The sequence below is a fragment of the Didymella exigua genome, assembly GCF_010094145.1.
Source record: "Didymella exigua CBS 183.55 unplaced genomic scaffold M421scaffold_15, whole genome shotgun sequence".
NCBI classification, from domain to species: domain Eukaryota; kingdom Fungi; phylum Ascomycota; class Dothideomycetes; order Pleosporales; family Didymellaceae; genus Didymella; species Didymella exigua.
The window spans coordinates 449,667-474,732 of record NW_022984789.1 but is presented as its reverse complement, the minus strand read 5'-3'; the positions used below and the strand labels follow the sequence as shown (position 1 = coordinate 474,732).

General features: G+C 54.5%; 11 protein-coding genes across 11 annotated transcripts; 7 read left to right on the top strand and 4 right to left on the bottom strand.

The window, feature by feature from the left end:
• Positions 1 to 53: 53 nt before the first annotated feature.
• M421DRAFT_64118 (uncharacterized protein) lies at positions 54 to 1,130 on the bottom strand (the record flags this gene model as incomplete). Its single annotated transcript, XM_033596120.1, has 1 exon — positions 54 to 1,130. One exon carries the CDS (start codon positions 1,128 to 1,130, stop codon positions 54 to 56), a length of 1,077 nt encoding a protein of 358 aa, XP_033448264.1.
• A 2,675-nt stretch (positions 1,131 to 3,805) lies between these two features.
• M421DRAFT_92838 (uncharacterized protein) lies at positions 3,806 to 4,707 on the top strand (the record flags this gene model as incomplete). The annotated part of the gene is made up of 2 exons (XM_033598064.1): positions 3,806 to 4,397; positions 4,451 to 4,707. 2 exons carry the CDS (start codon positions 3,806 to 3,808, stop codon positions 4,705 to 4,707), a joined length of 849 nt encoding a protein of 282 aa, XP_033448263.1.
• Positions 4,708 to 5,266: 559 nt separating this feature from the next.
• Positions 5,267 to 7,027, bottom strand: M421DRAFT_64338 (uncharacterized protein; the record flags this gene model as incomplete). Its single annotated transcript, XM_033596142.1, has 9 exons — positions 5,267 to 5,421; positions 5,467 to 5,649; positions 5,699 to 5,836; positions 5,886 to 6,231; positions 6,290 to 6,400; positions 6,447 to 6,514; positions 6,567 to 6,814; positions 6,862 to 6,917; positions 6,968 to 7,027. 9 exons carry the CDS (start codon positions 7,025 to 7,027, stop codon positions 5,267 to 5,269), a joined length of 1,365 nt encoding a protein of 454 aa, XP_033448262.1.
• Positions 7,028 to 7,216: 189 nt separating this feature from the next.
• On the top strand, positions 7,217 to 10,916 carry M421DRAFT_101383 (beta-tubulin cofactor d; the record flags this gene model as incomplete). Its single annotated transcript, XM_033586637.1, has 4 exons — positions 7,217 to 7,384; positions 7,434 to 10,507; positions 10,558 to 10,723; positions 10,773 to 10,916. 4 exons carry the CDS (start codon positions 7,217 to 7,219, stop codon positions 10,914 to 10,916), a joined length of 3,552 nt encoding a protein of 1,183 aa, XP_033448261.1.
• Positions 10,917 to 11,382: 466 nt separating this feature from the next.
• Positions 11,383 to 13,119, bottom strand: M421DRAFT_421210 (D-amino acid oxidase). Its single transcript, XM_033592750.1, has 2 exons — positions 13,002 to 13,119; positions 11,383 to 12,934 (listed from the first exon to the last, which is right to left on the bottom strand). The coding sequence occupies exons 1-2, from the start codon at positions 13,028 to 13,030 to the stop codon at positions 11,869 to 11,871; spliced, it is 1,095 nt and encodes a 364-aa protein (XP_033448260.1). The 5' UTR covers positions 13,031 to 13,119; the 3' UTR covers positions 11,383 to 11,868.
• Positions 13,120 to 13,549: 430 nt separating this feature from the next.
• On the top strand, positions 13,550 to 15,473 carry M421DRAFT_421209 (cysteine proteinase). Its single transcript, XM_033592749.1, has 3 exons — positions 13,550 to 14,020; positions 14,072 to 14,499; positions 14,552 to 15,473. The coding sequence occupies exons 1-3, from the start codon at positions 13,933 to 13,935 to the stop codon at positions 15,134 to 15,136; spliced, it is 1,101 nt and encodes a 366-aa protein (XP_033448259.1). The 5' UTR covers positions 13,550 to 13,932; the 3' UTR covers positions 15,137 to 15,473.
• Positions 15,474 to 15,538: 65 nt separating this feature from the next.
• On the bottom strand, positions 15,539 to 16,085 carry M421DRAFT_166230 (uncharacterized protein). Its single transcript, XM_033587725.1, has one exon. It carries the CDS (start codon positions 16,010 to 16,012, stop codon positions 15,605 to 15,607), a length of 408 nt encoding a protein of 135 aa, XP_033448258.1. The 5' UTR covers positions 16,013 to 16,085; the 3' UTR covers positions 15,539 to 15,604.
• Positions 16,086 to 16,559: 474 nt separating this feature from the next.
• M421DRAFT_101380 (homocitrate synthase) lies at positions 16,560 to 18,247 on the top strand (the record flags this gene model as incomplete). Its single annotated transcript, XM_033586636.1, has 4 exons — positions 16,560 to 16,743; positions 16,856 to 16,954; positions 17,014 to 17,084; positions 17,138 to 18,247. 4 exons carry the CDS (start codon positions 16,560 to 16,562, stop codon positions 18,245 to 18,247), a joined length of 1,464 nt encoding a protein of 487 aa, XP_033448257.1.
• A 376-nt stretch (positions 18,248 to 18,623) lies between these two features.
• Positions 18,624 to 19,594, top strand: M421DRAFT_5665 (Isopentenyldiphosphate isomerase; the record flags this gene model as incomplete). Its single annotated transcript, XM_033595423.1, has 3 exons — positions 18,624 to 18,849; positions 18,929 to 19,267; positions 19,362 to 19,594. 3 exons carry the CDS (start codon positions 18,624 to 18,626, stop codon positions 19,592 to 19,594), a joined length of 798 nt encoding a protein of 265 aa, XP_033448256.1.
• A 1,655-nt stretch (positions 19,595 to 21,249) lies between these two features.
• On the top strand, positions 21,250 to 22,120 carry M421DRAFT_101378 (uncharacterized protein; the record flags this gene model as incomplete). The annotated part of the gene is made up of 2 exons (XM_033586635.1): positions 21,250 to 21,638; positions 21,688 to 22,120. The coding sequence occupies 2 exons, from the start codon at positions 21,250 to 21,252 to the stop codon at positions 22,118 to 22,120; spliced, it is 822 nt and encodes a 273-aa protein (XP_033448255.1).
• A 933-nt stretch (positions 22,121 to 23,053) lies between these two features.
• Positions 23,054 to 24,442, top strand: M421DRAFT_64250 (uncharacterized protein; the record flags this gene model as incomplete). The annotated part of the gene is made up of 1 exon (XM_033596136.1): positions 23,054 to 24,442. The coding sequence occupies one exon, from the start codon at positions 23,054 to 23,056 to the stop codon at positions 24,440 to 24,442; it is 1,389 nt and encodes a 462-aa protein (XP_033448254.1).
• Positions 24,443 to 25,066: the final 624 nt, after the last annotated feature.

Genomic DNA, 25,066 nt, shown 5'->3' with positions numbered 1-25,066 from the left:
TTCAATGAGATCGCTCAAACACAAATGTGACCAAACGGAGTTCAAAGGAATATTCAGGCGCGGGCAGCTCGCCGTGAGGTGAAGCGCACAGGCGGCATGACGAAGTCTATATCTTCATCTTCTTCATCATCGTCGTCGACCTCGATGTCCATCGTCTTCGGTGCTTTGATTGAGGTTGCGACTGGAGCATGAAGATTCGACTGTGTGGTGACGGGTTCCAGCTTTGCTTCCGGCTCCATGACCGGTCTGGGTGCTGATATGCTTGGGAAGTGCCGCTTGTAAGACGGCTCTATCGTTGACACGGATGTGTCCGACGTGTCTTGGTCTTGACATGTTTGTGTAGGCTGCGTTTGGCTTGCAGCGCACTTCATGATTTCCATCTTCGCTGTCGACAGAACGTTCTCAAGATGCACATGGGCAAGCTTCAGCTCGGCTCTGCAGTCCCCTTCTCGCAGAGTGAGGTGGGCTGACTTCTCGCACAGCTCCTGCGCTTGCTCCAATGTCCTATCTGTAGTCTCGAAGAGCTCTGCTGGGGGTGTTGGGCCGCCGGCTCCACCTCGACCTCTCCTGGCCGCGGCACGCATACGTAACGATGCCATCTGCGGCCGATAGCTGATCTTCGACATGATGTGTTCTTCCTGATCATCTTCCTCATCATCGTCCTCATCCTCGCTTGAGCCGGCAATGGCAGCCAACTCGGCCATCTTAGCCTCCATCTTAGCCTTCCTCAGCATATTGCGCCCTGTTGCCAGTCCGCGTACAAGCAGCTCGAACGTCTTTTGCATGTCGCCGTCATAGCTGACCACGACCATCGTCTTGGGGCGGTATCTCGTGGGTCCAGAGGCACGGCCAGAAGTGACCGAGGGCGACTTGCGTTTGCGGTTAACAAGCTGGTTAAAAGGCATTGTAGGTTTCGACGGTGTGGTCTCTTCGGCGACAGGGTCCAGTTTCCCGGGTCGTGTCGACTCCATGGATCCTGTTTTGCCCTTTCCGAACGGCGATGTCGACACAGAGACCCTGCCGATCTCCTGCTGCATGTTGGAGACCCTCTCTTCTACGTTGTTGATGTCCCGGAGCCATTGTGGTATAGTGTCTTGTAGAAAAGTGAACGCCTTGGTGATGTCAGACATGATGGGCGAGCTGCTCGTGTGCAATGTTGGATTGAGTGGTTTGCAAGCCAAGTCGAGAGGAGGCCAGTGTAGGAAAGCACAGGTTCAGTGCGTAGAGGCGGCGTTCGTTGGCGTGCAAGTACGGTATACAGGAAGCAGAGTCGTCCAGCGAACAGTCGTTAAGATCGTAAAGTGCGGGCGGGCGTTGGTGGAGGAATGTAACGTGCCTGCAGCCAGCGGAGTAGGGCGGGAGGATAGTGCGTCGGCGACTTGCTTGGAGGCGGTTGGCAGCAGGGGTACTGCATATAATACGGATGAAATGATCAACAGCCCATGCTCCAGCGGGCGGACACGCAAGATGATTACGGTCGCGCAAAGTCACGGCGCATTACCGGAGCGTGCAGGAAAGAGGAGAGCGGAGCCCGCACCAGGCGCAAGGACTCAAAGAACGCAGAATATTCCGAGTGAACGGTTCGTTTACTAGATTCAGCCCGTTCAGACGGCCCTTTTGTGCCACATTGGCGCGGCGTCGATCGCATTCGCACTCGACCCTGGTCGATTTTGGTCTGGGCCGCTGGGAACCTCTGGAGGGCCTCGCAGTCCTGTATTTCCGGTGAGCACGTCTGCTGCGTGCTACGCTGCGCATGGCTATCAACCTTGGACTGAGAATTCCGCACTGTGGTCGAGCAGTCCGGAGCAGAGGAGATGAGACGATCTACACACTTGCAGTCGACTAACCCCAAGTGCATGATTAGACTTCAAGGACATCACCTGCTTGCCCGTGATCCACAAAGGGGAGGCTACCGTAGCTGTGCCGTCGGTGCAATGACTGCGACAACAGCCGCGCAATTCGAAAGTATTAGACAACCGTGACTGTGCCATCGGCGGGATGCCTGCGAAACCAATCCTTCGAGCATCAAACGCGCAGCAAAAGGGATTCGCCCTCCACGCAAGGCCGTCTCACTGGACGAAAACGGCGCGGTAAATAGTGGCAGCTGCGGCTGTTCACCAATCACCTTCAGCTGGCGTTTCCTTCCCGTGCCTCCACACGGAAACGGGGGCTAACGTGGGCACTAGGCTAGTGCCTCGTTGCTCACATCTTGCGGTGTGAATTAGATTGCAAAGTTACGTGTTCGTCATGATTGCCATAACACACCTGCTAAGATCTTGCAAAGCAGCGACATCCATCCGCAGACGCTGCTCGAAGAGGATGAGCACATGACCACAGCGAACAACACATCAAGACAACCCCTCAGCGCTTCGAACAATTGCACCGGACGAATGGTCGCAAAGGGCGGCGCATGAGGGGACAACCACGTCTCACCTGCCATCATGATGACCAGAAGGACAAGGGGTCTAGTCTAGAAGAGCCGAGACTCCCGAAACCGAACTGAATACCTCCAGCTCTATCTTCGTAACTCTCTAATGGCACCAAATGTTAAAGCCAGGATTGCTCTTTGTTCAAAATCAGCGTGGGGTGGTTTCGCTTCATTTGACTGCATACGGCCAACACCATCCCAGAATAATGGTTCATACTCTAAGCGCCTATGTGTACGGCGATACGGACAAAGCCAGCCACAGCCGACAGACTCAAATATCTCGATCAGATCGCCACCATTGATATGTCTGGTGTCTTCTTTGAGAGGCTAATCCTTTGTGTCCACCATGACCTTCTCGAACACCTCCAACATTCTTACGCCGACACGCTGCCAAGTTAATCCATACCTACTACAGAGCTTGAGAACGTCCACGAAAACGCTCCAGATAGGCTGCCGTGTAACCCGTTATCGCAGACACCTTGTAGATCCGAGATGCAACGTTCGGCACGCGTTCCCCAGACTGAGACTCAGGTCGGCGACCTTCTGGAAGCGCTGCTGCGGTCCTTGCTTGACCTGCAGAAACTTGATAAGTTGGTTAAATAAGATTGGACCTTGGAGGTGTTTGCCGCACCGCTCAACTTTCACCTGTGACGCTTGACTGCATGCTTTATTTGGAAAGGCAACCGGGCCGGGCCTCTAGCTTTGCTTTTCTTGCAGGGCAGAGCGAAGCACGAAACACATCTGCAGGCCACCAATTGGAGAAGAAAGTATGATTTGAGCGCTGATCAACGCCCCTCTTCTTGTAACTGCGTCTTTCAACGCTCGTTTCTGCTCATCACTGCATCAGTGTCCGTGCAAGGCTAGACTCGTTGGTGAGTGCCTCCGGGCTCTAATCAGGTGATGACGCGGCGAAGGAATTGACGATACGAACCCCATCAGACGAGACAGTTGTCAGAATCGACGAGCGCTCATGTCATCGAAGTTCTGTGATTCGTAAATGCCTTGCAGGTGCCTCGTGCTTTCCATGTCGAAGTATCGGTAAGTGAATGCCAAGCATTTGCACCTTTTCCAGCAGCTGGAGGTAGACGACAGATTGACAGCTTAACGGAGGCACCATATTCTGTAGTCTCGCAAGATGTGTGTCGAGGGTGCAGACTCAGCCTTCGACTATAGTCGAGACCTCGCATTGTCGATTGCTACCAGATCTCTAGCTGTGACGCAGTTTGATGACGACATGACATCCACTCTTACATAGCATCGAGAGCTCCAATGTTCTCATCCATACCTCTCCAATCCTCGCGTTCACCTCAGAAATAGTCACAAACAGCAACCATAGCTTCACGACCAGCGCTCCGTCTTTCGCGTCTACTACGCACAATGTCGACCACCACTCCCGCCGCCTCGACGCTCCCGCCTGCACCATGGAAGCAGCTCTTCAGCAAACACCTGGGCGAGATGAAGCCGCCCCAATTCGTCCTTGGCACCCTCGACAAAGCCCCTGAAGGCGCACCTGTGGAATACGTTCCCCGCGTGCGATACTGCATCTTCAGAGGCTTCTGGGCCGAGCTGCCAGAGAACAAGCACAACGGTGCTGAGCGCAACCCCGAGCTCTACCACAGCGATTGCCCAACTTTCACAACGGATGTGCGCATGGAGAAGGTCGGACAGATCTTTAAAACTAGCGCCGGGCACGCGGAGAGCGGCGATCAGATTCAGGGCAGCGGCGGTGGAGGGCCAGTCGAGGCTGTCTGGTGGGTTGAGGGCGAGACACAAACACAATGGCGCGTCGCTGGGAAGGCTTACATTATCGCCGACGACATTGAAAGCTCCGATGAGAGCAGCGGCGTCAGGACAGTCAAGAGCGAGGTCGGCAAGAGGATGAGGGCGCTCAAGGAGGGTGGAGAGAGCGAGTGGAGCTGGCAAAGGGAGCTTACAGGGTTCTTTGGCAACCAGTCTCCTGCCATCAAGGGTACCTCTCTCCAAACTTGTCTTAAGGATATACAAAACTGACATCGACTTTAGGCTCTTTCAAGAATCCCCCTCCCGGCCAGCCCGTAACGGCACCTTTCGATAAGGAGCGCCTTCAGCTTGGCTCAAAAGCAGATGACCTTCACGACGAAGTCGCAAGAAAGAACTTCCGTCTCGTAGTCATCGTCCCCGACGTCGTCGAGCAGACCGATCTCAGCGACCCAGAGAAGGCCAGGAGGTTCAGATACACGTGGGACGGCGAGACAGCGCGTCACAACGCCGGCTGGAGAACAGAGGAATTGTGGCCGTGAACCACAAATTGCAGAGGCAGGCCCATAACAACATAAGAAAAATAGCATGCTTCAGATGGTAAATCTGAGCAGTGATCGTCCTATGCGACACAATCTCGTCGTCTCGTGACAGGATAATTCATTCTCTTCTCAAACCATGCACGGCTGCCCCGAAGCGAGCTTCCACAGGTCGCCGATTTGTGCGACGCAGGCGCCCGTTCTCTACAGTATGGTGCCACAGAGCGTGCTACGAGCAGCGTTGTACACAGATCTTGACTCGTTCGACCGTTCGGCGTCCCCGTGCTCACTGTGCGCCGTCTCTGGCCCGAATTTATGCGGCCCGCCTGTCGTCACCTACTTCCTCTTCCAGATGCATGGACGATTAAGTGATTGTGATGCGAAAGTGAGGCGGCGCAATCATTAGAAGCATAGACGGCAGACATGGACGTGTCGCAGATCGACCAAGGCAGATTTCTTAGCCGTCGAAGTAAGGTTCACCTGACTGGAACATGCATATTGCGCGATTGGGTATCTGCAAAGTATATATCGACAACACAATGGGCCGGTATTCGCAAGCTTCTTATGCTTTCTTGAAGAAGCTTGCGATGCTTCCTTGACCCTTCTTTGTAGCAGGCTTACCCTTGGCTGCTGCTGGCTTGGGGGCAGGTTTGGCTCGCTTGGGCTCAGGCTCGTCTTCTGAGAACGATTCCCATGCCGCCTCTTCTTTGGTCACTGCTGATTGTTAGCCATCATTCGACGACAACATCGGGTTGTGCCTACCTAGGTAGCCCTCTTCGTCCTTGACCGTCTTCTTCTTCATCACTCGTCTCTTGCCTCTCCTTCGGCCGTTCTGTATGGTGACGCTAGGCTCTGGCTCCTCTTCTTTGGGCGTCTCCGCCTTCTCGGATTGTGAAGCTTCTGTTGGTATCTCCCTTGTAACGGGGGCGTCAGGCATATCTTCGTCTGTACTTTGTTAAACTAGTGCCAAGGCAACAGTTGGCCCCAGGCTTACCATCGACTTCCATCATCTTCCGTAGCTTTTCAGCGCGCTCATCACGAGCTTTCTTCGCAGCCTCAACCTTTTCGGTGTCGACCTGTACTTCAGGCTCATCGTCATCGCCTTCGTCCTCAGACATGCCTTGCATGGGTTCTGGTAGAAATCAGATAAAAGTTTAAGCAAAGAACTCTAATTAACCTACGGTCTTGCGCAGACGCAGAAGTGGACCCGTTCGACTTCACAGTATCCTTCGGCTTTGCCTTGGCCTTTGCGAACGACTTGAAGATATCACCAGCAGTCTTGTTCTTTATGCCGGTAGATTTGGTTGAGTCTGACCTCTTCAATGTGCTCGGAGCCGCAGCAGGCTGAGGTGTCGATCGTCCAGACGCGTTATCCTCAGAAGCGCTACCTCTACGTGAGGATGCCGAGACTTCCTTCTTGAGCTGGATGGCCACCAGAGGCTTTGCAGATGGTTTGTTTGTAGATTTGGCAGCTAGCTTAGTGGGGACAGCGGCGGTAAGAGGAGGTGCATATTTTGCCGTCCTTCGCTACGCGGTCATCAGCTAATACCCTTCTAAACAACCAAAACAAAAGAGTCGCTATTACCTTGATGTGGTGATTTTGAATTGATCCATAGAGTCGCCATCGTTCCAGTGGGTCGTTGTCCGCAGACTCAGCGTTAGCCTCGCGGTTGCATGCTGCCAGTACATTCAAATTCTGTCTTTCTTAGCCGTCGTCTTGTTATCCTTCCTCCCATTCATACCTCAAGTGGTCCTGGTTCCAAGCTGTAGATATGGATGGAGGCTTCCTCGGAGAACTCAGCCCTAGTTTCTGCATGTATGATCAGCGCAACTGTCAAAATAATGCGTGCAGTGCGACCCACTCGCCAGCTCCTCCTCTCTGACCATGAGCAAGGCAGACTTCTTGACAGGCTCTTCCTCCGGCGCTGCACCCTCCTGCTCTGGCATGGAGCTCATAAACGGAGAGCTGCGCATGCTGACAACTTCGTCGCCCCGGCTATTGGTGCCACTGATGTCGTCGAGGGAGCGCTTCGTGCCGGAGATGAGGTAGGTTGCGTGGATCGAGTTGGCTTTCTTTGCGTTCTGCTTCTGATGGAAATCGAAGAGCATCCTATAGTGAGTCAGGACAGCTCGTAGCTGGAGAACATACTCACTAACCACTTCGCAACACTGACATTGACCTGCAGAGCTCTTGAAAGCAGCTTGTAAGTGACCTGGAGCTTGTCAGGATTCGAAAGGAGTTGAGGCGTCATTAGTGGCATACCGGCTGGTTTCCGGTAATGATGCATGCTGCGAGATAGTCTTTGTATTTTACCTCCGCCATTATGAGTGCTGTCGTGCGATTTGAAAGTTTTGGTGGTTGTTGGCGGGCACATGCACGTCAGACGCGTCGCGGACTGCGAGAAGGCCCAGAGTCAGGCGCACGCGTCAAAGTGGCAGACGCTGAGTCGTGTAGCCAAGACCCTCGTTCACTTAGGCTTCCATTGAGCTCCACTACAACAGCGTCGACACCATGAGCGGAGAAGACGATGACCTCAAGTTACAGCGTGCATCATCTGCGTTGCTCGCGGATCTCGAGAAGCTGTTGCTAAAGCTAGTCCGAGGGCGTCAACATGGGACCACAGCCGCCCCCGTTCGTCAATTTGTGCGAGAGATGGACATGTACCGAGCATGCGCTCTAGTATGTTCAATACCTCTGTTCAACGTGACAGTGATTAACCCTGACCTAGATTGAACCTTTTCAGGAGGATCCTCAGCTTCTTGATACGCACCTGAAGAATCTGCTTCCTCCTCTAGTTGCTGCCTATCTGGAGTTGCTGCAACCGACATCCAGAGAGAAAGCAAAGAAAGGCCAGGTCCCTGCCTCGCATGCGATATGTTACATCATCAACCTCTTCTGCAAGGTCAGAGGCGAGAAGGTGATCAAAGGTTTCCTCAACAACGAGCCACGCTACCTCGAGCCGATCCTGCGAGAATTCGAGGTCGGAAAGAACTTTCGGAAGGCAGGTGATGACTCTCTTCCGCAGTCGATAGTGCCTTGGACGGAACGATATGTCCTCCTTCTGTGGCTCTCACACTTACTACTCGCACCTTTCCCACTGGCCTCCATATCGGCCCTGCAATCGTCAGAAGAGACTGCGACAGTGCTAGGCATTGAACTTCCGGCACAGGCTCCCGGCATAACACTCCGCGTCCTCAACATCTGTTTTCAATGTCTGCAGTCTGCATCGAAAGAAAGGACAGCTGCTGCGAAACTCCTGGTCACGCTCTGCGTCCGCCCAGATATGCAAGAGCTTGGACTGCTGCACGTGCTCGTTGATTGGGCTCTGTCATTCTTCTCAAACGCTCTTCAAGACACCTCTGATATACATAGATGTATCGGTGTGCTGTCGTTCATGTCGGGTCTCGTGGCTTCTGCCACTAATGAGGAAATTGGCCCGTTCCTTGCACCTGCTTTTCAAGTGTGTCAAAGCATCTTATATCAAGAGAGCCTCACGTTCCTCAAGTCTTCTGCGGTGGCGCGCAAACTGGTGGTCAAGACCATGCGAAACATTGTCACACACTGTCTCCAGGCAACGTTGACACCATCAGGTCTCGATCCTACGACTGCGCTAGAGGAATTCGTCGAGGCAGTGTTGGAAGCAGTCGGTGATGGCGACACACCGGTCCGATATGCAGCGAGTAAAGCACTCAGTGTGATCACCTTAAAACTCGACTCAGATATGGCCGAAGAGGTGATTGAAGCAATCCTCGGATCACTGAACGAGAATGTGTACTGGCAAGGGACCAAGCGCAACTTGAGTGGAGTCAATACTCTCCGCTGGCACGGCCTGACCCTGACTCTCTCTCACCTGCTGTATCGAAAAGCCATACCGACTCATCAGCTTCCAGACGTACTAAACGCACTTTTGCTGTCACTCAGCTTCGAACAACGATCACCGACCGGCGGTTCGATTGGCACCAACGTACGTGACGCTGCTTGCTTCGGTATATGGGCTATGTCTCGCCGCTACTCTACGGATGATCTCCTGGCAGTACAGACTTCATCCATACGGGCATCCAAGCATCGACCAGATATGTCCGTGCCTCAGACACTGGCGATAGAGCTAGTCGTTGTTGCCTGTTTCGACCCAGCGGGCAATATCCGTCGAGGGTCATCTGCAGCATTGCAGGAGCTTATCGGTCGTCATCCGAATACCATACACGAGGGTATTCCACTTGTTCAGGCCGTCGACTTCCACGCGGTCGGTCTCCGCCAGCGAGCCATGTGCGACGTAGCAGTCAAGGCCGGTGATCTACATCCATTGTACTGGCAAGCTCTGTTCGAAGCCTCACTGGGATGGCGAGGAACGGGTGCGCTGGATTCTGATTCGCGTCTTTTCGCCGCCAGATCGATAGGTTTACTATCGATAAGCCAGATGCTCCCCATGGTACAACAGATGATCGATCAGATATGCAGCCAGCTGAAGACACTACGACCTCGGGAGGTTGAAGAGCGTCAAGGGCTTGTGGCAGCCCTAGCAGCACTTTTGGAAGTTTCAAATCATCCAGAGGCACCTTCAAAATCCACTCGACAGGCAGCCTTCACGCATCTATGGCACCTATTTGACCATCAGCTCAAACTTGAGGATAGATCTTTCACCGCACCGTCAATGCGGCCCGAGTATACAGCTGCATCTTATTGCACCTTAATTGCAGCTCTTGTTCGTGCTATTAGAACAGTACCAAGGAACGAGTGGGTTTGTGAAGTGCCTGTGGCCGAGATCATTCGTATCGTCAATTTGTGTCTTGCGCGTCACGAAGAGACTGTGTTGGAAGCGATTGCCGATGTTTCTGGTGAAGTTCTCACAATCCTGCAGCACGTCAGTTCAGATCTTGCGGAGTCCTTGGTAACCACGTGGTTGACGAAGCTTGAGAATGGGAACTCGTACGGCGGGCTCCGATGTCCTGGCCATGTAATCGCGCTCGGGTCTGCTTATGGTGTATCGATGTGTTCTTTGGGTGGCACGGCTACAGAGCTGCGTACGCGCATCCTGCAGACAATCACGTTCAGGTGTACCGCAGCGGTAGCGATCGAAGCGAGAACGGTATCTTTGAGAGCGCTGAATACTCTACTGAAGACCTGCCAGGAGTTTACGAAGGATGACCAAGCGCCCAGAGCAGCCGATGTCAAAGACCGAATAGCGAGTGCGCTGCACATAGCCCTGAACGACTACACGGTCACCGAGCGGGGTGATGTAGGCTCGCTTGTGCGGCTGGAGGCTCTCAATGCTGTTCGAACAGCAGGGGAAGCCAATCTGTTCCACGACCAGGCAGCTGAGACAGACCTTCTGATATACGCAGATGTTGTGCGTTTATCATTGGAGAAGTTGGACAAGGTCAGGGCACGAGCAGCGGCTATCATCGCTGGGGGCCTCCTTGCTAGGCAGTCTATGATTGTGACCGCAGCAGCTGACGATGTCTCTTCACGAGCCTACTTCCGAGAAGCCCTGGATGCGATGAAAACGACCGACTCGCCTGCGATAAGAGAGGCCATCTGTCAAGGTCTCGTTGGCTCGGCCGGCATGGCATCCGAGTCGGTTGTGCAAAACTGCAGAGACGCGTTGCTGGACTTTACTGAAGCATTGCCCCTGATCACCAATCTAGTGAGCAAGGAGATGTCGCTAGTGGACTTTGCCACATGCTTGGTGGAGTTGCTCAAGAAAGAGCTCCAGAACGACAGAGTCTTGCTCCCACTGCTCGAAGGATTGGCGTTTCTTTTCGATATGCGGGTCATGCACCGCCTCGAATCCACAAACTTCAGGTAAGATTTCCTCGAAAATTGCAGGAACGGCACGTGAGTAACAACTCCAGCTTTCGAACACTTCTGTCATATACCCAAAAGGCTCACTTCAAGTCCACGCATATACAAAAACTGCACCTTGCGCTTGATGTATATCGAGGACTTGGTACGATCCCAGCAACTCGTGCAGACACTCTTGCTAAAGTAACAAGTATGCTCTTGCATCCGTTCCCCAAGGTGCGTTCGCCAACTCACTCCCCATGTTACATGTTCACAATTATAACAGATCCGGATCACTGCGGCAGAGACTCTGTGGATACTGACTCAAGAAGACACCTTGAAGTTGCAAGACTGGAGCTTGCCCTCGAAAAGCTTGAAACCGGCAGTCGATGCTATCAAGCAGCGTCAGAGAGGCGTGGCGCAAGCCTGATGCGGCTCAACGGGAATACAAGGCGACAGCCAGGGGCTGCCTCGGAGTAGGTATGTGGGCAAGCTCTGGATCTGGTTCGCGGTCGTGTTGACACACTTATACTTCCAGGCTCTCTGTGACGTTCCCCAGCGCTGCCGTGCCAGCCTGTATCTCGCTCGCGTTAACGCACCCGGTCCTGGCTGATGTCTTGACTGCGGGGTGTTGATAACGGCTTTGCGCCCCGAGACATCTATTGGCGATCTTATCCGGTCACGCTGGCAGGATGGGCGTCCGACGTCAGATGCATTGGAGTGCGATTGCGGCACGCACAGCTTACCCCGCAACAAGACCTGTTTGTCAACACGCCTCACTCGAACTATTACAAGTGGGCGGCGACACTACGTAGGTGTTTGAGGTATTTCTATGAGCAACTCATGTAAGCCGCGTCTTCCATTTAAATCTTTATAAATGACTAGCTTGGCACTTTGTGCAACAGACATCTGCTGGGTCAACGTGCCCTATCCTTGTTTCCCCAATCGCTCGTGTATACCTCTACACACAATCAAGATGACTGCGAGCTCGCCAAACCCAAGTGATGACGTACTGCCACGGCCTGAACGAACTGTAGAGACTATTCTCAAGGCCATGGAGAAGAAGCCGGATGATTTCCAGCTAGACGGACAGACAAAATTGGCAGACATTGGATTTGTGAAAGAGGACTTTGACAATTTCGTCACGTACTAGCTCCCCATCACACGATGGTTCTATCCTGACATAAAATCAGGTACTGCCAAAATGCGTTCAACGTCAAGCCCCACTTCGATAGCGGCACACAAGAGCGACTGGCGCAGAGCGGTACGGTGAAGGATCTCGAGGAAAGAGTGCTGTCGGCTGTAAAGAACAGCAAGGTCGGTTCGGTTGGCGACAAATAACGAACAAAGTTCGCGATATTTGATCGAATTGCCGATTCAACTCATAACTTCGCCGTCTTGCCCTCCTTCTCCAAGATTTCCAACGCTAGCCTCTCCGCTTCCCACGCACTCCCCCATGAACTTTGATACCCATACCCGGCGTGCCCGTAATTATGCACAACCCATTCTTTCCCAATCTTCTCCTTCTCCACCCGAATTCCACCCTCCCTCATCGGCCTCAATCCCACGCCATGCCTGATCACACTCAACTCCGTCACTTTCCCCGTCTTCGGCGCCAGGCTAGGGCAGATATCTACAGCCCTCTGCAAGATACGCTCAGCCAGATTCGGGTCAACCTGACTATCCCAGTTGCCATGCTGCAAGCAACCTCCAATGACAGTGCCTCCACCAGCCGCGCGCTGCATGATGTACATAGCCTCGTCCGAGCCATCGTCGGTGCCGGAGGTCGTGTGCATAGCGCCGGGCTCGTTTCTCACGACTGCAATCTGGCCGCGTCCCGGGTACACGGTGGTGTCCATTATGCCGCCCAGCTTGGAGGTTAGTAGGCCGGTGCAGTTGAGAATAATGGAAGCGTTGCCGGCACTGTGGTGAGAGGGCGCCTCGGAGATGTGCGAGAGGATCCCGCGCTTGAGGATCACGTTGTTCTTGAGGCATTGGCCCGCGAGCCAGGGGAGGTATATGGCGGTGTTTATGCAGACGGATTTGAAGACTGTTCCGGTGTCGCAGGAGGGTGGGAGTTCGGATTTGTCAAGGATGCGCAAGTCTGGCATGAGATCCTTGAACCATGGGTCCTCCTTCATCAACTCCTGAAACCAGACACCAACAGCAGTACCTTCATCTTTCTTCCTGCCATACACCCTACATTCTTGATAATGAATACCAGCTTCTGGGAGCTCTCGACATATCCGGTCTACTTCTGGCCATGTTGCCTTCTCGAGTGCTCGTAACTTGCTGCCCTCTTTACCGACTGGCATGAAATTTGCCCCTGCCCATGGTGAGGCATACTCGATGTCGTAGTCACCTGGCATATGCTTGCTCACGACTGTCACATTGAAGTTCTTGTGTTTGGACAGTACCAGAGCTGTTGACAGTCCAATCACACCGGCACTGTTCCAGTCAGCGTGAGCTTGAAGTTGCCTGATTCGGCAGCGTGGAAGCTGAAGCACATGCTTACCCAACAACGACGACATTAGTTTGTGACATTCTTGATGATGTAGTTGCCTGATCTGATGATACCTTCCTACAACACAAAATCATGCTTTGTTATATAGCTGTCCCATGGGCCTTATCTGGAGCACCTCTCCGAAGCTTGCAACTCGGATTGGCGGGGTCGAGGCATTTCCGCCGCAAAAGTGCCCAGGTGATTGGCGCAGCCCGATAGGCGCGCACACAGAGCTGGGCACGAGACAGAAACGCGAGAGCACATGTTCTTGTCTACACAGCAAGCTGACCTTCAGCTACGTGCACATAAGGTGAAGGCTGCACTATTTGCTCGTTACCCTTTTGGCGTGACGATACACCGTTCACTGCCTGGAACGTGCAGCAGACAGCCACCTCTCAGACAGACGCCGAAAGCGTCCTTTTTGAGCACTTCCACACATCGCCATGCGCCGGACTGAAAGCTAGAGCTTCCTTCTGAACCGTGACATCATCGTTGCTCCCGAGGTACGCACAGAAAATTTCTGCCAATCCCGCCGTTCCTATTTCCTCCGCTGCGCTACCCTTGGGTACAAACAGTAGCCATTGGCACTGCTGTTCGCTTATTCGTGTTCTTTTATCAGGTTCAACGGTCCTGAATAGCCTGCGGCTCTGACAAGGGGCGGTGATTGTTGTTCTCAGCTCGCCAAGTGGCCAATCCCTGTCCCTCCCTGCGGCCGTCTACCTGAGCTTCGCATCACAAAGTTATCCTCCGGTTCACGTTCCCCTCAACTACGGGCCACTACCTTTACCAACTGTGGTGGCTGGCCCTGTGCTTGAATTATATCGCACATCGTGTGCTTCATCTACAAACCAGAAAATACTTATGAACGCGTCACCCCACTTGTGCCTTCCTCCCTGTACACCGACTTCTCCTGTCTCGCGACCAGCTTGCACCAGCTACCAATATGGCACCCCGCAAGCAGCCAGCGAACTCACCCGAGTTTCCCATACTAGATGCCAATGGCCTCTATGCCAGCAATATACGAGGTGACGGTGAGTCTAACACAATTATTTTCGTCGTGAACAGGGCTGACTGTGTGCAAGGCAACTGCCTGTTCAATGCTCTATCAGACCAGCTCTACGGCGACCAGGAGATGCATGCGTTCCTCCGAGAGGCCACTATCGAGCATATGCGAGACAACTCAGAATTCTACCGTCAATACATGGCTGCAAACAACCTACGGCGGAATCCTAAACGCACCACTACCGCTGCACAGGCGACACGTATCGACACCACCTATCATACTGAAGAACAGCTGCAAAAGCAGTTTGAAGAGCACGTAGAGAAGATGGGGCAGCCTGGTGAATGGGCAGACAACATGGAGGTCTCAGCGTTCGCCTCCGCCCTCAACGTGCATGTTCGCCTCTGGCAGTCTGACTATACCTATGTGTTCTCACCTCGGCTATACTACTCGCAAAACGATGATTTGACTGCGGAGGACGACAGGCGGACTCTGCATATTGCATACCACGTATGTTCGATGCAACTTTGCCCACGACAAGTGGCGTGCTAACACGTCACAGACTTGGGAGCACTACTCTTCAGTACGCAATGCTGCAGGACCTCACGTAGGCGAGCCAAACGTCAAGTTCAACGCGGAGGGACTTTCAAAGAAGCGGCCGAGTCCAAGCGTAGAGGGTGAAAACGATGACCAAGCTTCGCGGACACGGAAACGCCGTTCACCCCTGCACCTCTTCGACTCTGACTCTACACCTGAAGGCAGCGAAACTTCATCTGACGAGTCGAGTGGCGTGATGTCGAGCTTTCAGCAGTCGCAGCTCGATCCTCCACCGGTCCCTGTGGCAAGAGCTCCAAAGCTGACGCTCAAGCTTCGATGCCTGAGGACAACCGACTCCACACCCTCACCCGCACAAACACGATCCTCCACACCAGCTCCCCTCACCCCCGCATCTACTGGCACAACCCCCGTGCCATCACAGGCATCCACAAAGGCACCGACACCTGTACCAACAGCTGCGCCTACGCCGGCGCCTGTTGCCTCCGCTCCACCAGCTGCAACTTCGACACCTCTGTGCACGCAACTACCCACACCCTCCACCACTCCAGCCTTGGACTCGGCTTCAAGTAACCCGACTACAACGTCGTGAAAGACGACAATGATGATGGCAACGATACACACGAGTTGATGATACCCATTCATGCATAGCCATGAGCTTTACTTACTATTTTTGTTCATGTTTACTCTTGCATAGCATACGAGCATGGCACGGTTGCATATGCATTGGCCAGTGGGAGGGACAGGTGCCAAAGTGCTTGGGCCTGCATCCTGAACTTGGCTTGGGCGTTCTGGGATCTGCATATGGATTGATCTTTTGCATACATGGCTGGCAGTTAGAACGATACGCATTCTTACTTTCTTCAGATTCAAACCCTCGCGCAATGTCATTGTGCTTTTGAGATATGCAGTCAGAGCGCTTCGCAGCTCACCACCAACAGCATAGACGCGCATTTTGCTACCCTGATATCAATTGACAAGCATGCCGGCTAGTGATTTGCAGAAGAAATCAATGCAACCGCAAGCCTGATTCTTGTTGTATGCAACACAGGTCACCTCATTAAACCAGGCGTAGGAAGATACGCAGACTCCATGAAGAGGTCGTGGTTTTGAAGCATTGAACTAGCCTGCTGGAGGCGGACGATGGCGGAAGGCGGACGATGGCGGATGTCGCACGAGAGTTCGAGAAGCTGGGGCATCTCCGCACCCTGGAATTGCGGGAGTGTGACTGCAATTTGTGAGTCTTCACGCAAACTCGACGATCCACAGCACGGTTCGCGGCAGCACTGCTTGGCCGATGAATTCCCCACCAAAGGCGAGAATTCACGGCGTTACTAGCCCATCTCTGGCAGTTCCACAGGCAAGCTCGAATCGTCCTTGAACGCTGCAAAGTCACACAGCTGCTGCAGTGAGAGGTGATACTTTGGCAGGTCAATTGCAAGCAGAATCCCACACGGCTAAACACCATCAACGAAGCAGTTTACGTGACTCGGAGGCATCGGTCAGCGAAGTTGAGCTGATGTTCCATCGCATACTCGGGCACTTGTCCGATGCCGCAACATACTAAAGTGCGTGAGGCTTGTGTCGCATGCAGACCTCCTGCATGGATAGGTATAGAGCTGTGGGTGAAGGACGAGGCGGTGTAGCAGTTTTGCCGCCTGGTGAGGCAATTGACAGGATGTGATTTGTCCTTTTGCTGATCACGCAGCTTGTAGTTCCTCCGCGCAGTGTGGGGAGAACAGAACCAGCAAAGCGTGAAGGGCAATGCCTGGGCCAGCCTGGTGCGTCATCCTATTGCAGCCACTGGCAGTGTTCCCCACAGGCGAGCGCAGACCGCCTACTGGCTGAATCCCACTGGGTCCGTTCTTCGGCCTGCGCTTTCATCATCATCGGCAAGCAGAAGAATTTTGACGTGCACTTTCTTGACTCACCTGGAGATAACGTTTTGTACTTCAAATATCCGCGAGCTCCCAGCCTGCAACCTTTCTCCATCACATTCACACCCGCCCTTCACAATGTGTCCTACCTGCGAACCCGAACAGACCAACGGCCATGCCAATGGCACCAACGGCAACAGCAATGGCAGCCATGACGGCTTCACCGGCGTTGAGACCCGCAACAACCCTCGCCCTGACCACGTGAGCCCCTACAAGCCCGTAGGCGACTTCCTCTCGAACGTCTCTCGCTTCAAGATCATCGGTATGTCATTTTCAGCTGTCGCCGTCGCAATCGAAGCGTGCGCGCAGAAACATTGTCATCGACAATGCCACTATGAGTAAAGATAAAGAAACGCGCTAACGAATGACCGCAGAATCCACACTTCGCGAGGGAGAGCAGTTTGCCAATGCTTACTTCGACCTCGAAGCCAAGATCAAGATCGCTAGGGCGCTTGATGAGTTCGGTGTTGACTGTACGCTTTATTCCCGCGGCACGTTGCCAAGTGAGGACGCTCAGCTAATTGGCGTTCAGACATCGAATTGACCAGCCCTGCTGCCTCTGAGCAGTCAAGAAAGGACTGCGAGGCCATCTGCAAGCTTGGTGTATGTTTAATGTCCGGCAAAGCTGCGATTCATCAGATTCTGACCCCCAACAGCTCAAGGCCAAGATTCTCACCCACGTACGATGCCACATGGACGATGCCAGAATCGCCGTCGAGACCGGCGTTGATGGACTCGATGTCGTTATTGGAACCTCGAGCTACCTCCGCGAGCACAGCCATGGCAAGGACATGACATACATCAAGAACACCGCTCTCGAAGTCATCGAGTTCGTCAAGAGCAAAGGCAAGGAGATTCGTTTCTCTTCTGAGGACTCCTTCCGCTCCGACCTCGTTGACCTGCTCTCCATCTACAGCGCCGTCGACAAAGTGGGCGTCAACCGTGTTGGTATCGCTGATACCGTTGGTTGCGCTTCCCCCCGCCAGGTCTACGACCTCGTCCGCACACTCCGTGGTGTCGTCTCTTGCGACATCGAGACCCACTTTCACAACGACTCTGGCTGTGCCATTGCCAACGCATACTGCGCGCTTGAGGGAGGTGCTACTCACATTGACACATCCGTTCTCGGTATCGGCGAGCGTAACGGTATTACGCCCCTTGGCGGTCTCATGGCCCGCATGATCGTTGCGGACCGTGACTACGTCATGGGCAAGTACAACCTCAAGAAGCTCAAGGAGGTCGAGGACCTTGTCGCCGATCTTGTTGAGGTCAACATCCCCTTCAACAACTACATCACCGGTTTCTGTGCCTTCACCCACAAGGCTGGTATCCACGCCAAGGCGATCCTCAACAACCCCTCGACCTACGAGATCATCAACCCCCAGGACTTCGGCATGTCCCGTTACGTCCACTTCGCTAGCAGACTTACTGGCTGGAACGCTATCAAGTCGCGTTCCGAGCAGCTTGGTATCAAGATGACCGATGCGCAATACAAGGAATGCACAGCCAAGATCAAGGCTATTGCTGATATCCGCAAGATTGCGCTTGACGACACCGACTCGATCATCCGCACATACCACCACAACTTGCACGCCAAGGAGGAGCAGCCTCTCCTGCCCGGCATGACCGACGAGGAGGCCAAAGCGTTTGCTGAGAAGGAGGCGGAGCTCAAGAGCTTGCCTGAGAAGAGGGCGCTGGACGCTGCCGCAGACGCGGACGCAGAGGTCCCCGCTGCTAAGAAGACAAGATCGGCCCCGGTCGCCTAAGCGTTTGAGCGTGTGTAAAATTGGGTATTCGGCGTTTCCTGCTTTCCTTGAATCTCAGTTATGGGGTCTGTACTTTCACGGCATGTCTGCATATTCCGGCTACGGAAAAGTCGTTTTGTTTTGATACCTCAGATCGACGCGCTGCGAGAAGGCTACAGTCAAATGGCAATCTGAACTATTCACCTGATGTCATTCGTCCAGAAATCAGCAAGTTGACCCCCGCGGAGAACAGATCTGCACGTGAGGCTGGACCCTGATGAGCAGGGGTAAAGAGGCGCTCCCGTCGGCAGACAAAATCTCCTGTTGTTGCCGCCCACCTAACTTCCCCGCCAACACCTCGACCGTCGTTCCTGTTGTCGTTATACCAGTCGCGAAGATGAGCTCTACCACCACCGTCACCGAGCAGCCCAAGATCACAGCTGAGAATGTTGCGCGTCTGTTTCCCGATGTCAACACAACCGTGGTTGGAGGGTCGCACGACTCTGCCCGCGACGACGATGCACTCGCTGGCTACGACGAGGAGCAAATCAAGTTGATGGACGAGGTGTGCATTGTATTGGACGACGAGGACAAGCCTATTGGAAGCGCAAGCAAGAAAGTGTGTAAGTAATTGCCGCAAGCACTCGCTTCCCACGTGGGATGGTATGCGCGATTTGTTCTCCAAGTACTGACGTGCCGCAGGCCACTTGATGGAGAACATCAACAAGGGTCTCCTGCACCGCGCCTTCTCCGTCTTCCTTTTCGACTCCCAGAACCGCCTCCTCCTCCAGCAGCGAGCGACCGAGAAGATCACATTCCCGGACATGTGGACAAACACTTGCTGCTCGCACCCTCTCGGCATTCCCGGAGAGACTGGAACAACCTTGGAGGAGTCGGTTCAGGGTGTTCGACGTGCGGCGGTGCGCAAACTCGACCAGGAGCTTGGCATCCTGGCTTCTCAGGTACCCATCGGTGACTTCAAGTTCTTGACAAGGATACACTACAAGGCGCCTAGTGATGGCAAGTGGGGTGAGCACGAAGGTAAGAGCTCCGGGGTGTGGATGAGCAAGCAGATCCCAGCTGTGCTGCGTTCACATCAAGTTCTCGCGGGGAGCCTTGCTGACACACTGCCCAGTTGACTACATCCTCTTCATCAAGGCCAACGTCGACCTTAACATCAACCCCAACGAAGTCCGTGATAGTGCATTCGTCACTCAGGACGAACTGAAGGCAATGTTCCAGGACAAGTCGCTCAAATTCACACCGTGGTTCAAGCTGATCTGCGAGACGATGCTCTTCGAATGGTGGAGCCACCTCAACTCCGGCCTCGAGAAGTACCTTGGCGAGACAGAGATTCGAAGAATGTAAAGAGAAGAGGAAGGAATGATGCTATGCGGAGGGGGAGATATTCGAGGAGCTTGAAGAAGGTGCGCAATACCCCCATAGGCTTACGGGATATCTGAGGGGCCGCGAACGCCATTGTTCCGAACGGTAGGTCCAGCACCAATCCTGCTTCCGAAGGACGAGGCAATGCATGCAAGCCGGCCTGCGATAGATACCACCACTGCAATTGATCACAACAACACGTCAAATGACCACGCCCCACGTCTCCTAGTCGTGGACTGCAGCACACTCGACTCACCGTGCATGAACGTCTCCTATCACTCTATTCCTATGACCAACGTGGCGAGCGATCTTCGACTTCTCCTCAGACAAGCCTGACTGATAGGCAATTAGCAGGTACACTCCGATCCGTATCTTGACAAACAAGCCCGAGCAAATCACCATGCGACGGGACCCGCGGACGTTGGCCTGGTTCTCACGATGGGCGGAGAGGAGCGAGCAGTACCCTGAGCGTCTTGCCTTATCGAGGAGGTACAAGCGGTGACAGACCAACCACATTCGGTCACCCCACACTTTCGCGGCGCCACTCTTCGAACGCTTCACTCCAGCTATGTTCTAACAATTAAAAAAGCTACTTTCTGGACGACCGTAAATGGAGCCAAGAATACGGAAGATGCTGCGCCATTCAGCCGCAATGCGACGGTACCAAACGAGCCGCATCTTCCAGAAGCGCGGCTGAAAGCTAGGCGCATGATAACAGTGAAAGACGCCGCGACTAGCACCAGATGATAGGTCCCGCTGCGACACTAGCGCGACCTCCACCTCTATCCGGGAGGGCTTACGACGGCAACAGGGTTGGGGCGGAGGTATATCATGTGGCTGCTTCCCACCTTTGTCTCCTCACAAAAGAGACATTGTCACTGCAATCCGGCATTCTACTCCTCTCTCCTTTTCCAACCGACTGATCCACGATCCTGGAACCCTCAGCCACTGCTGCATGAGCCGTTGATCGTTCCTATCAGAGCCGCCTTCTTCTGCGCAATACGCCAAGCCAGTGTACAGCAGTGCTGTCATCGGTCTTGTGACAAGCTACCAGCGAGTTGAAGAGCAGATCACGTTCTAAAGACCCATCCACGCAAGTCGTCTTACAAGCCAGCTTGGATACCCGATAGTACGCCCGCCTTGCCGATCCCCCGAGGGCACGTCGATCACACGTCGCCCAGTCTTGAACCCTTCACAACAAGACCGCCCGCCTAGCATCGCATATTGATGTCGGTTGATCTACGTCAAGCTTTCCAATCACTTCGCTACCCATCTCGAGTCGAAACTGTCTCGAGATCGCAGCTTTCGAAAGTTCATACAGGAGACAGTACCCGTCCACCTAAACCGTAACGCTTCGTGAGACAACAAAGGTATACTATGGCAGGCAATCGACGGTCACGGCTCCTGCTAGCCCGAATTGACTGCCGCATCCGTTTGATACTAATTGCACGTCAGTAGCAGTGCTTGAACTTTGAGATCTTCTCTAGAAGACCAAGTTCGACTGTTTGACCTCCTCGGCCATCGCGCCCTAGCCCGACGATAACCTCCACGCTGGCGTATACGACTGTTCCAATCATCAGAAAAAGCGGCAGATCCCATCTGAATACTAGTAGAAAGTTACAGACGAAAGTGCAACCATGGCGAAGTCGTTTGGTCCCGTCGCTCCAGTCGCCTGCAACATGGTTGACACAAAGTACATGCTGAGGTCTGCTAATGTGAAGGGTCATGAAGTTCCTACCAGCTTTACTCTCCTCAAGCAGAAGTCTCCAGCTGTTGTTGTACCTCCGCTCGCCGACGGTGTTCGTCTGGTCACAGTAGATGAGTACAAACAAGCGGCTGCCTGTCTGGCAGAGGCTTTTGCTGAGGACGAGGTTGCTCGTTACTTTGTTGATGTGCCTGACGGTGAAGAGTGGACTGAAGAGGAGAGATATGCGCTCCATACTGAGATCCTGGAGTACATGACTTACGCTCACATCCTCAAGGGTCTGGTGACTACTGTGGGAGACTTCGAGGCCGTGGCGCTCTGGTATGTCGACGCAGTCAGACCTCCCGCAATCGAGTACTGACAATGGTAGGATGCCGCCTGGCCAGAACATGGACGACTACCTGACCATGTTCCGTAGCGGTCTCTGGCGCCTCAATTACCGCCTCTCTCCCGAGGGCAAGCGTCGCTTCTTCAGCGAGTTCTTCCCTCTCCTCCACGACACCATGCAAGTCACTCTCGGCGACCGCGAGCTCGAGACGTGGTACCTCGTCTACCTCGGCACTCGCCCTGCCGGACGCGGCAAGGGTCACGCTCGCAAGCTCGTTGAGCACGTGACGAAGATGGCAGATGCTGAGGGCAGAGCTTGCTACCTGGAGTCGAGCAATGCGAACAACCCGGCCATCTACCGGAAGTTTGGCTTTGAGGAGTGTCGCACGATTCACCTGCAGCGTGCGCAGAAGAACATCTCCCTTGATATCATGGTGAGAGAGCCTGTTGTTCGCGAGAAGAAGGCCGGAATGTAGACATGGGAGATGCGTAGAATAGGGTGAGACGAGCGCCGCTTCAACACGGAAGACTCTGGGAAGCCACAGAATGTTGACGAGTTTTGGTGGTTCTTCAACAGAGCCTGCCCTTTTTTTGGTTTAGGTCGTGTCTGAGAGTAGATGCACACAATCTTTTTAAGCATGAATAGAATCGTGTTACACAATGTACCGCGCGATAGCAGGTCCGTTATGAAATGTGGAGACGTTGGCTGCCGCGGGTAGAATCCTTAGCGATCTAACGGTCGATGGCGTACCTGGCCGCGTGACTGTTGTTGCAATCACCGAAATTTGTGTCTTCATTCATTTCTGCGGGAGGCGACAATCGTGGTCCGGTGTTGTGGGAGCGTCCCTGACAACAAACAAACCCACGACAGCTCGCTAAAGGCCAGGGTCCTGCAGGGCCATGTCTACCTGTGAACGGGGCATGCGCGGCAGGGGCTGTGCCAAAGTGCGGTGTAAAAGGGAAAGGATGGGATGATTTGCCTTGTCGCATCCTGGGCATGGGGAGCACCTGGGCTGGCAACTGCGTTTCATCGCCCACGTTTGACACGGTGCCCTCTCATTTCACTCGGATCGTTGACGTCGGCTTGACCTTGCAAGCGCCGTCCATTTGGTCTCGCACCTCTCACCACGCTCACTCAAGACACTGCCATTCACCACGCACAGCCTAATCGATAGTCTGGTCCGCTTGCCGCTCCACCCCGCAAGACGGGCACGCAATCACAAGCCCAAATCGACGCAGCGCTGAAGGCCGCATCGCGCGTGCAGCCTGCCAGCCTGTCAGCCTGCCAGCACACCAGCACACCAGCACACCAGCACACCAGCACACCAGCACACCAGCCGCAGACTTGCTGGCCTCTGTATACACACGTCGACACGCAACTGCCGCGGTCAGGTCCGGTCAACTCGGCCATGGTGACGCAACGACGATACTCGGTCACCGGCCAGACACCGCCCGACGCCGAAGCCCTGAAGGCCGGCTCGCCGAAGCTGCATGCCCTCGACACCAGCGTGCAGACCAGCGTGCAGACCAGCTGCGGGCGCTGTGAAAGCGGCGCAGATGCAACCAAGGCGCTCGACGAGGGCGCGACGGCGCAGCTGCGAGGCCGCAAGATGTCGCCGTGCACCATCACACGAACCTCCAGCAAACGCTCCGCAACACAGCTGCCCTCGCCGAGCTCGCCGACATGCGAACTGCCGCCCAAGATGGCGCGCTACAGGCTGAGCTACAACGAGCCAGGCATGGACATGGACACGGACACGGACTCGGATGCCACGGATCTGTTCCGCAGCAGCGATAAGGAAGAGGAGGACTGGATGGGCCACAGCGAGGCGACGTCAATGCCTTCAACTCCCGAGTTCTCGCTGCCGCTGAGCGCTCTGTGCCTGCCAGACACGGAGGACGAAGGCATCGACGTCGAGGACCTCGCCCTCTCGCCGCCCCACTCGCGGAGCCACAGCCTAAACTGCGCGCGGCTCGACGAGAAGGCCCTCCAGCATGACTGGGCCATGGTCAAGCAAGCGACCGCCCTCCTCGAATCCCAGATAATGCACCTCGAATACGCAGTCCCGCCTCACTCGCAGAAGCAGACTCCGGTGCCGACCCAAGACGTCAGCGTCCACACGCCAGCCACCTTCCTCACCCTCCCCCCGGAGATCCGCTACCAGATCTACCGCCTCGACACCGACCTCGTCAAAACCAACCCCCTCTGCTACTGCCTCGAGAACGCCGGCTCCAAGATCCAGCACCCGTTCGCGAGCGTCAGCACCCAGATCCGCCGCGAAGCCCTCGCCATCTTCTACAGCTACAACACTTGGGCCATCAAAACAGAGTACAACATGTTCTACGAGGCCTTCCAGGACTGGATCATCCGCCTCGGCGACGGCGCGAGCCAGCTGCGTCTCGTGACGCTGAGCGTGCGGGGTAAGTTGTTCAAGCCCGTCAAGACGCATCCGCAGAGCGTTGTAGTGAACGGCCAGGTTGTGGTCATCCACACCGGGTATACGCCGGCGGGCGGCGTAGGCGTGTTGCCGAGTCCGACGCGCGAGGACATATACAGTCCGCCGGACGGGGAGGCGAGTTTCATGATCGATTTGAGCGAGAAGTACGCGGGTGGACGAGTGCTGTTGACTAGGAACGACGGCACGAGGGATGCGGGGGAAAAGGGGCGGGTGAAGCTTGAAGAGATGGTCGCTGGGGTGTGGGAGAAGAGGCGCGCTGGCTCACTGAACGGGCAGGACTGGATCAGTCTGGTCGATGGATTTCTCGGCTTCGTTGGCATGATCGGCGGTCCGTGGTAGGACCGCGCTGGTGCACGAGGTACATTGATGTGTTGCGAGCTACTGTTTAATTTTTGCCATCTGCGTTCAAGCATTGCAAGCATTTTGGGGTAATGGGGGCGTTACTATCTAGGAGGCGCATCGAAAGGCATAAGAGTGAAAGGCGCAAGCCCGGGATTCGGAAGCATGGGGGGTGCGTACAGTATGGCAGGGCTTTCACCTCGACATATGGTCTAGTCAGCATTTGGAGATTGCAGATAATGTGTCAATATACAAATCTCACGTCATTTACACAGCAGGCGCGTCAACGCCCACGCCATCATTCCACCTCCGATCAAAAACAGAAGACCAGCGCCGCGCATTGCCCTTCTGCTCACCCGCCAGTTCGACATCGAGGTCTACGATGATCCGCCGTGTAGTCAGGCCGCCAACAGTCAGGGCCTCGACGTCTGCGGCGTGCGCGCGCTTCAAACACTGCTCTTGTGTCGTGACTGAGAGACTTTGCGATCAGGCCTTAGCGGCATGAGACCCCCATACCCAGCGGTATCGCCGTTTTCGCCAGCAAGAGCACAGTCTTTGGATTCCGTCCGCCGCCGTCCAGAACAGCGTCGGTCCCGTATTGGGTGTGTCCAGCAATGAGGACAT

Coding starts and splice junctions, on each gene's coding strand:
- M421DRAFT_421210 (XM_033592750.1), bottom strand. CDS start 13,030: ATGTCACAAACTAATGTCGTCGTTGTTGG. Junction 12,935..13,001: donor ACTAATGTCGTCGTTGTTGG/GTAAGCATGTGC, acceptor TGACTGGAACAG/TGCCGGTGTGATTGGACTGT.
- M421DRAFT_421209 (XM_033592749.1), top strand. CDS start 13,933: ATGGCACCCCGCAAGCAGCCAGCGAACTCACCCGAGTTTCCCATACTA. Junction 14,021..14,071: donor CAGCAATATACGAGGTGACG/GTGAGTCTAACA, acceptor ACTGTGTGCAAG/GCAACTGCCTGTTCAATGCT. Junction 14,500..14,551: donor CTCTGCATATTGCATACCAC/GTATGTTCGATG, acceptor AACACGTCACAG/ACTTGGGAGCACTACTCTTC.
- M421DRAFT_166230 (XM_033587725.1), bottom strand. CDS start 16,012: ATGGTGTTTAGCCGTGTGGGATTCTGCTTGCAATTGACCTGCCAAAGT.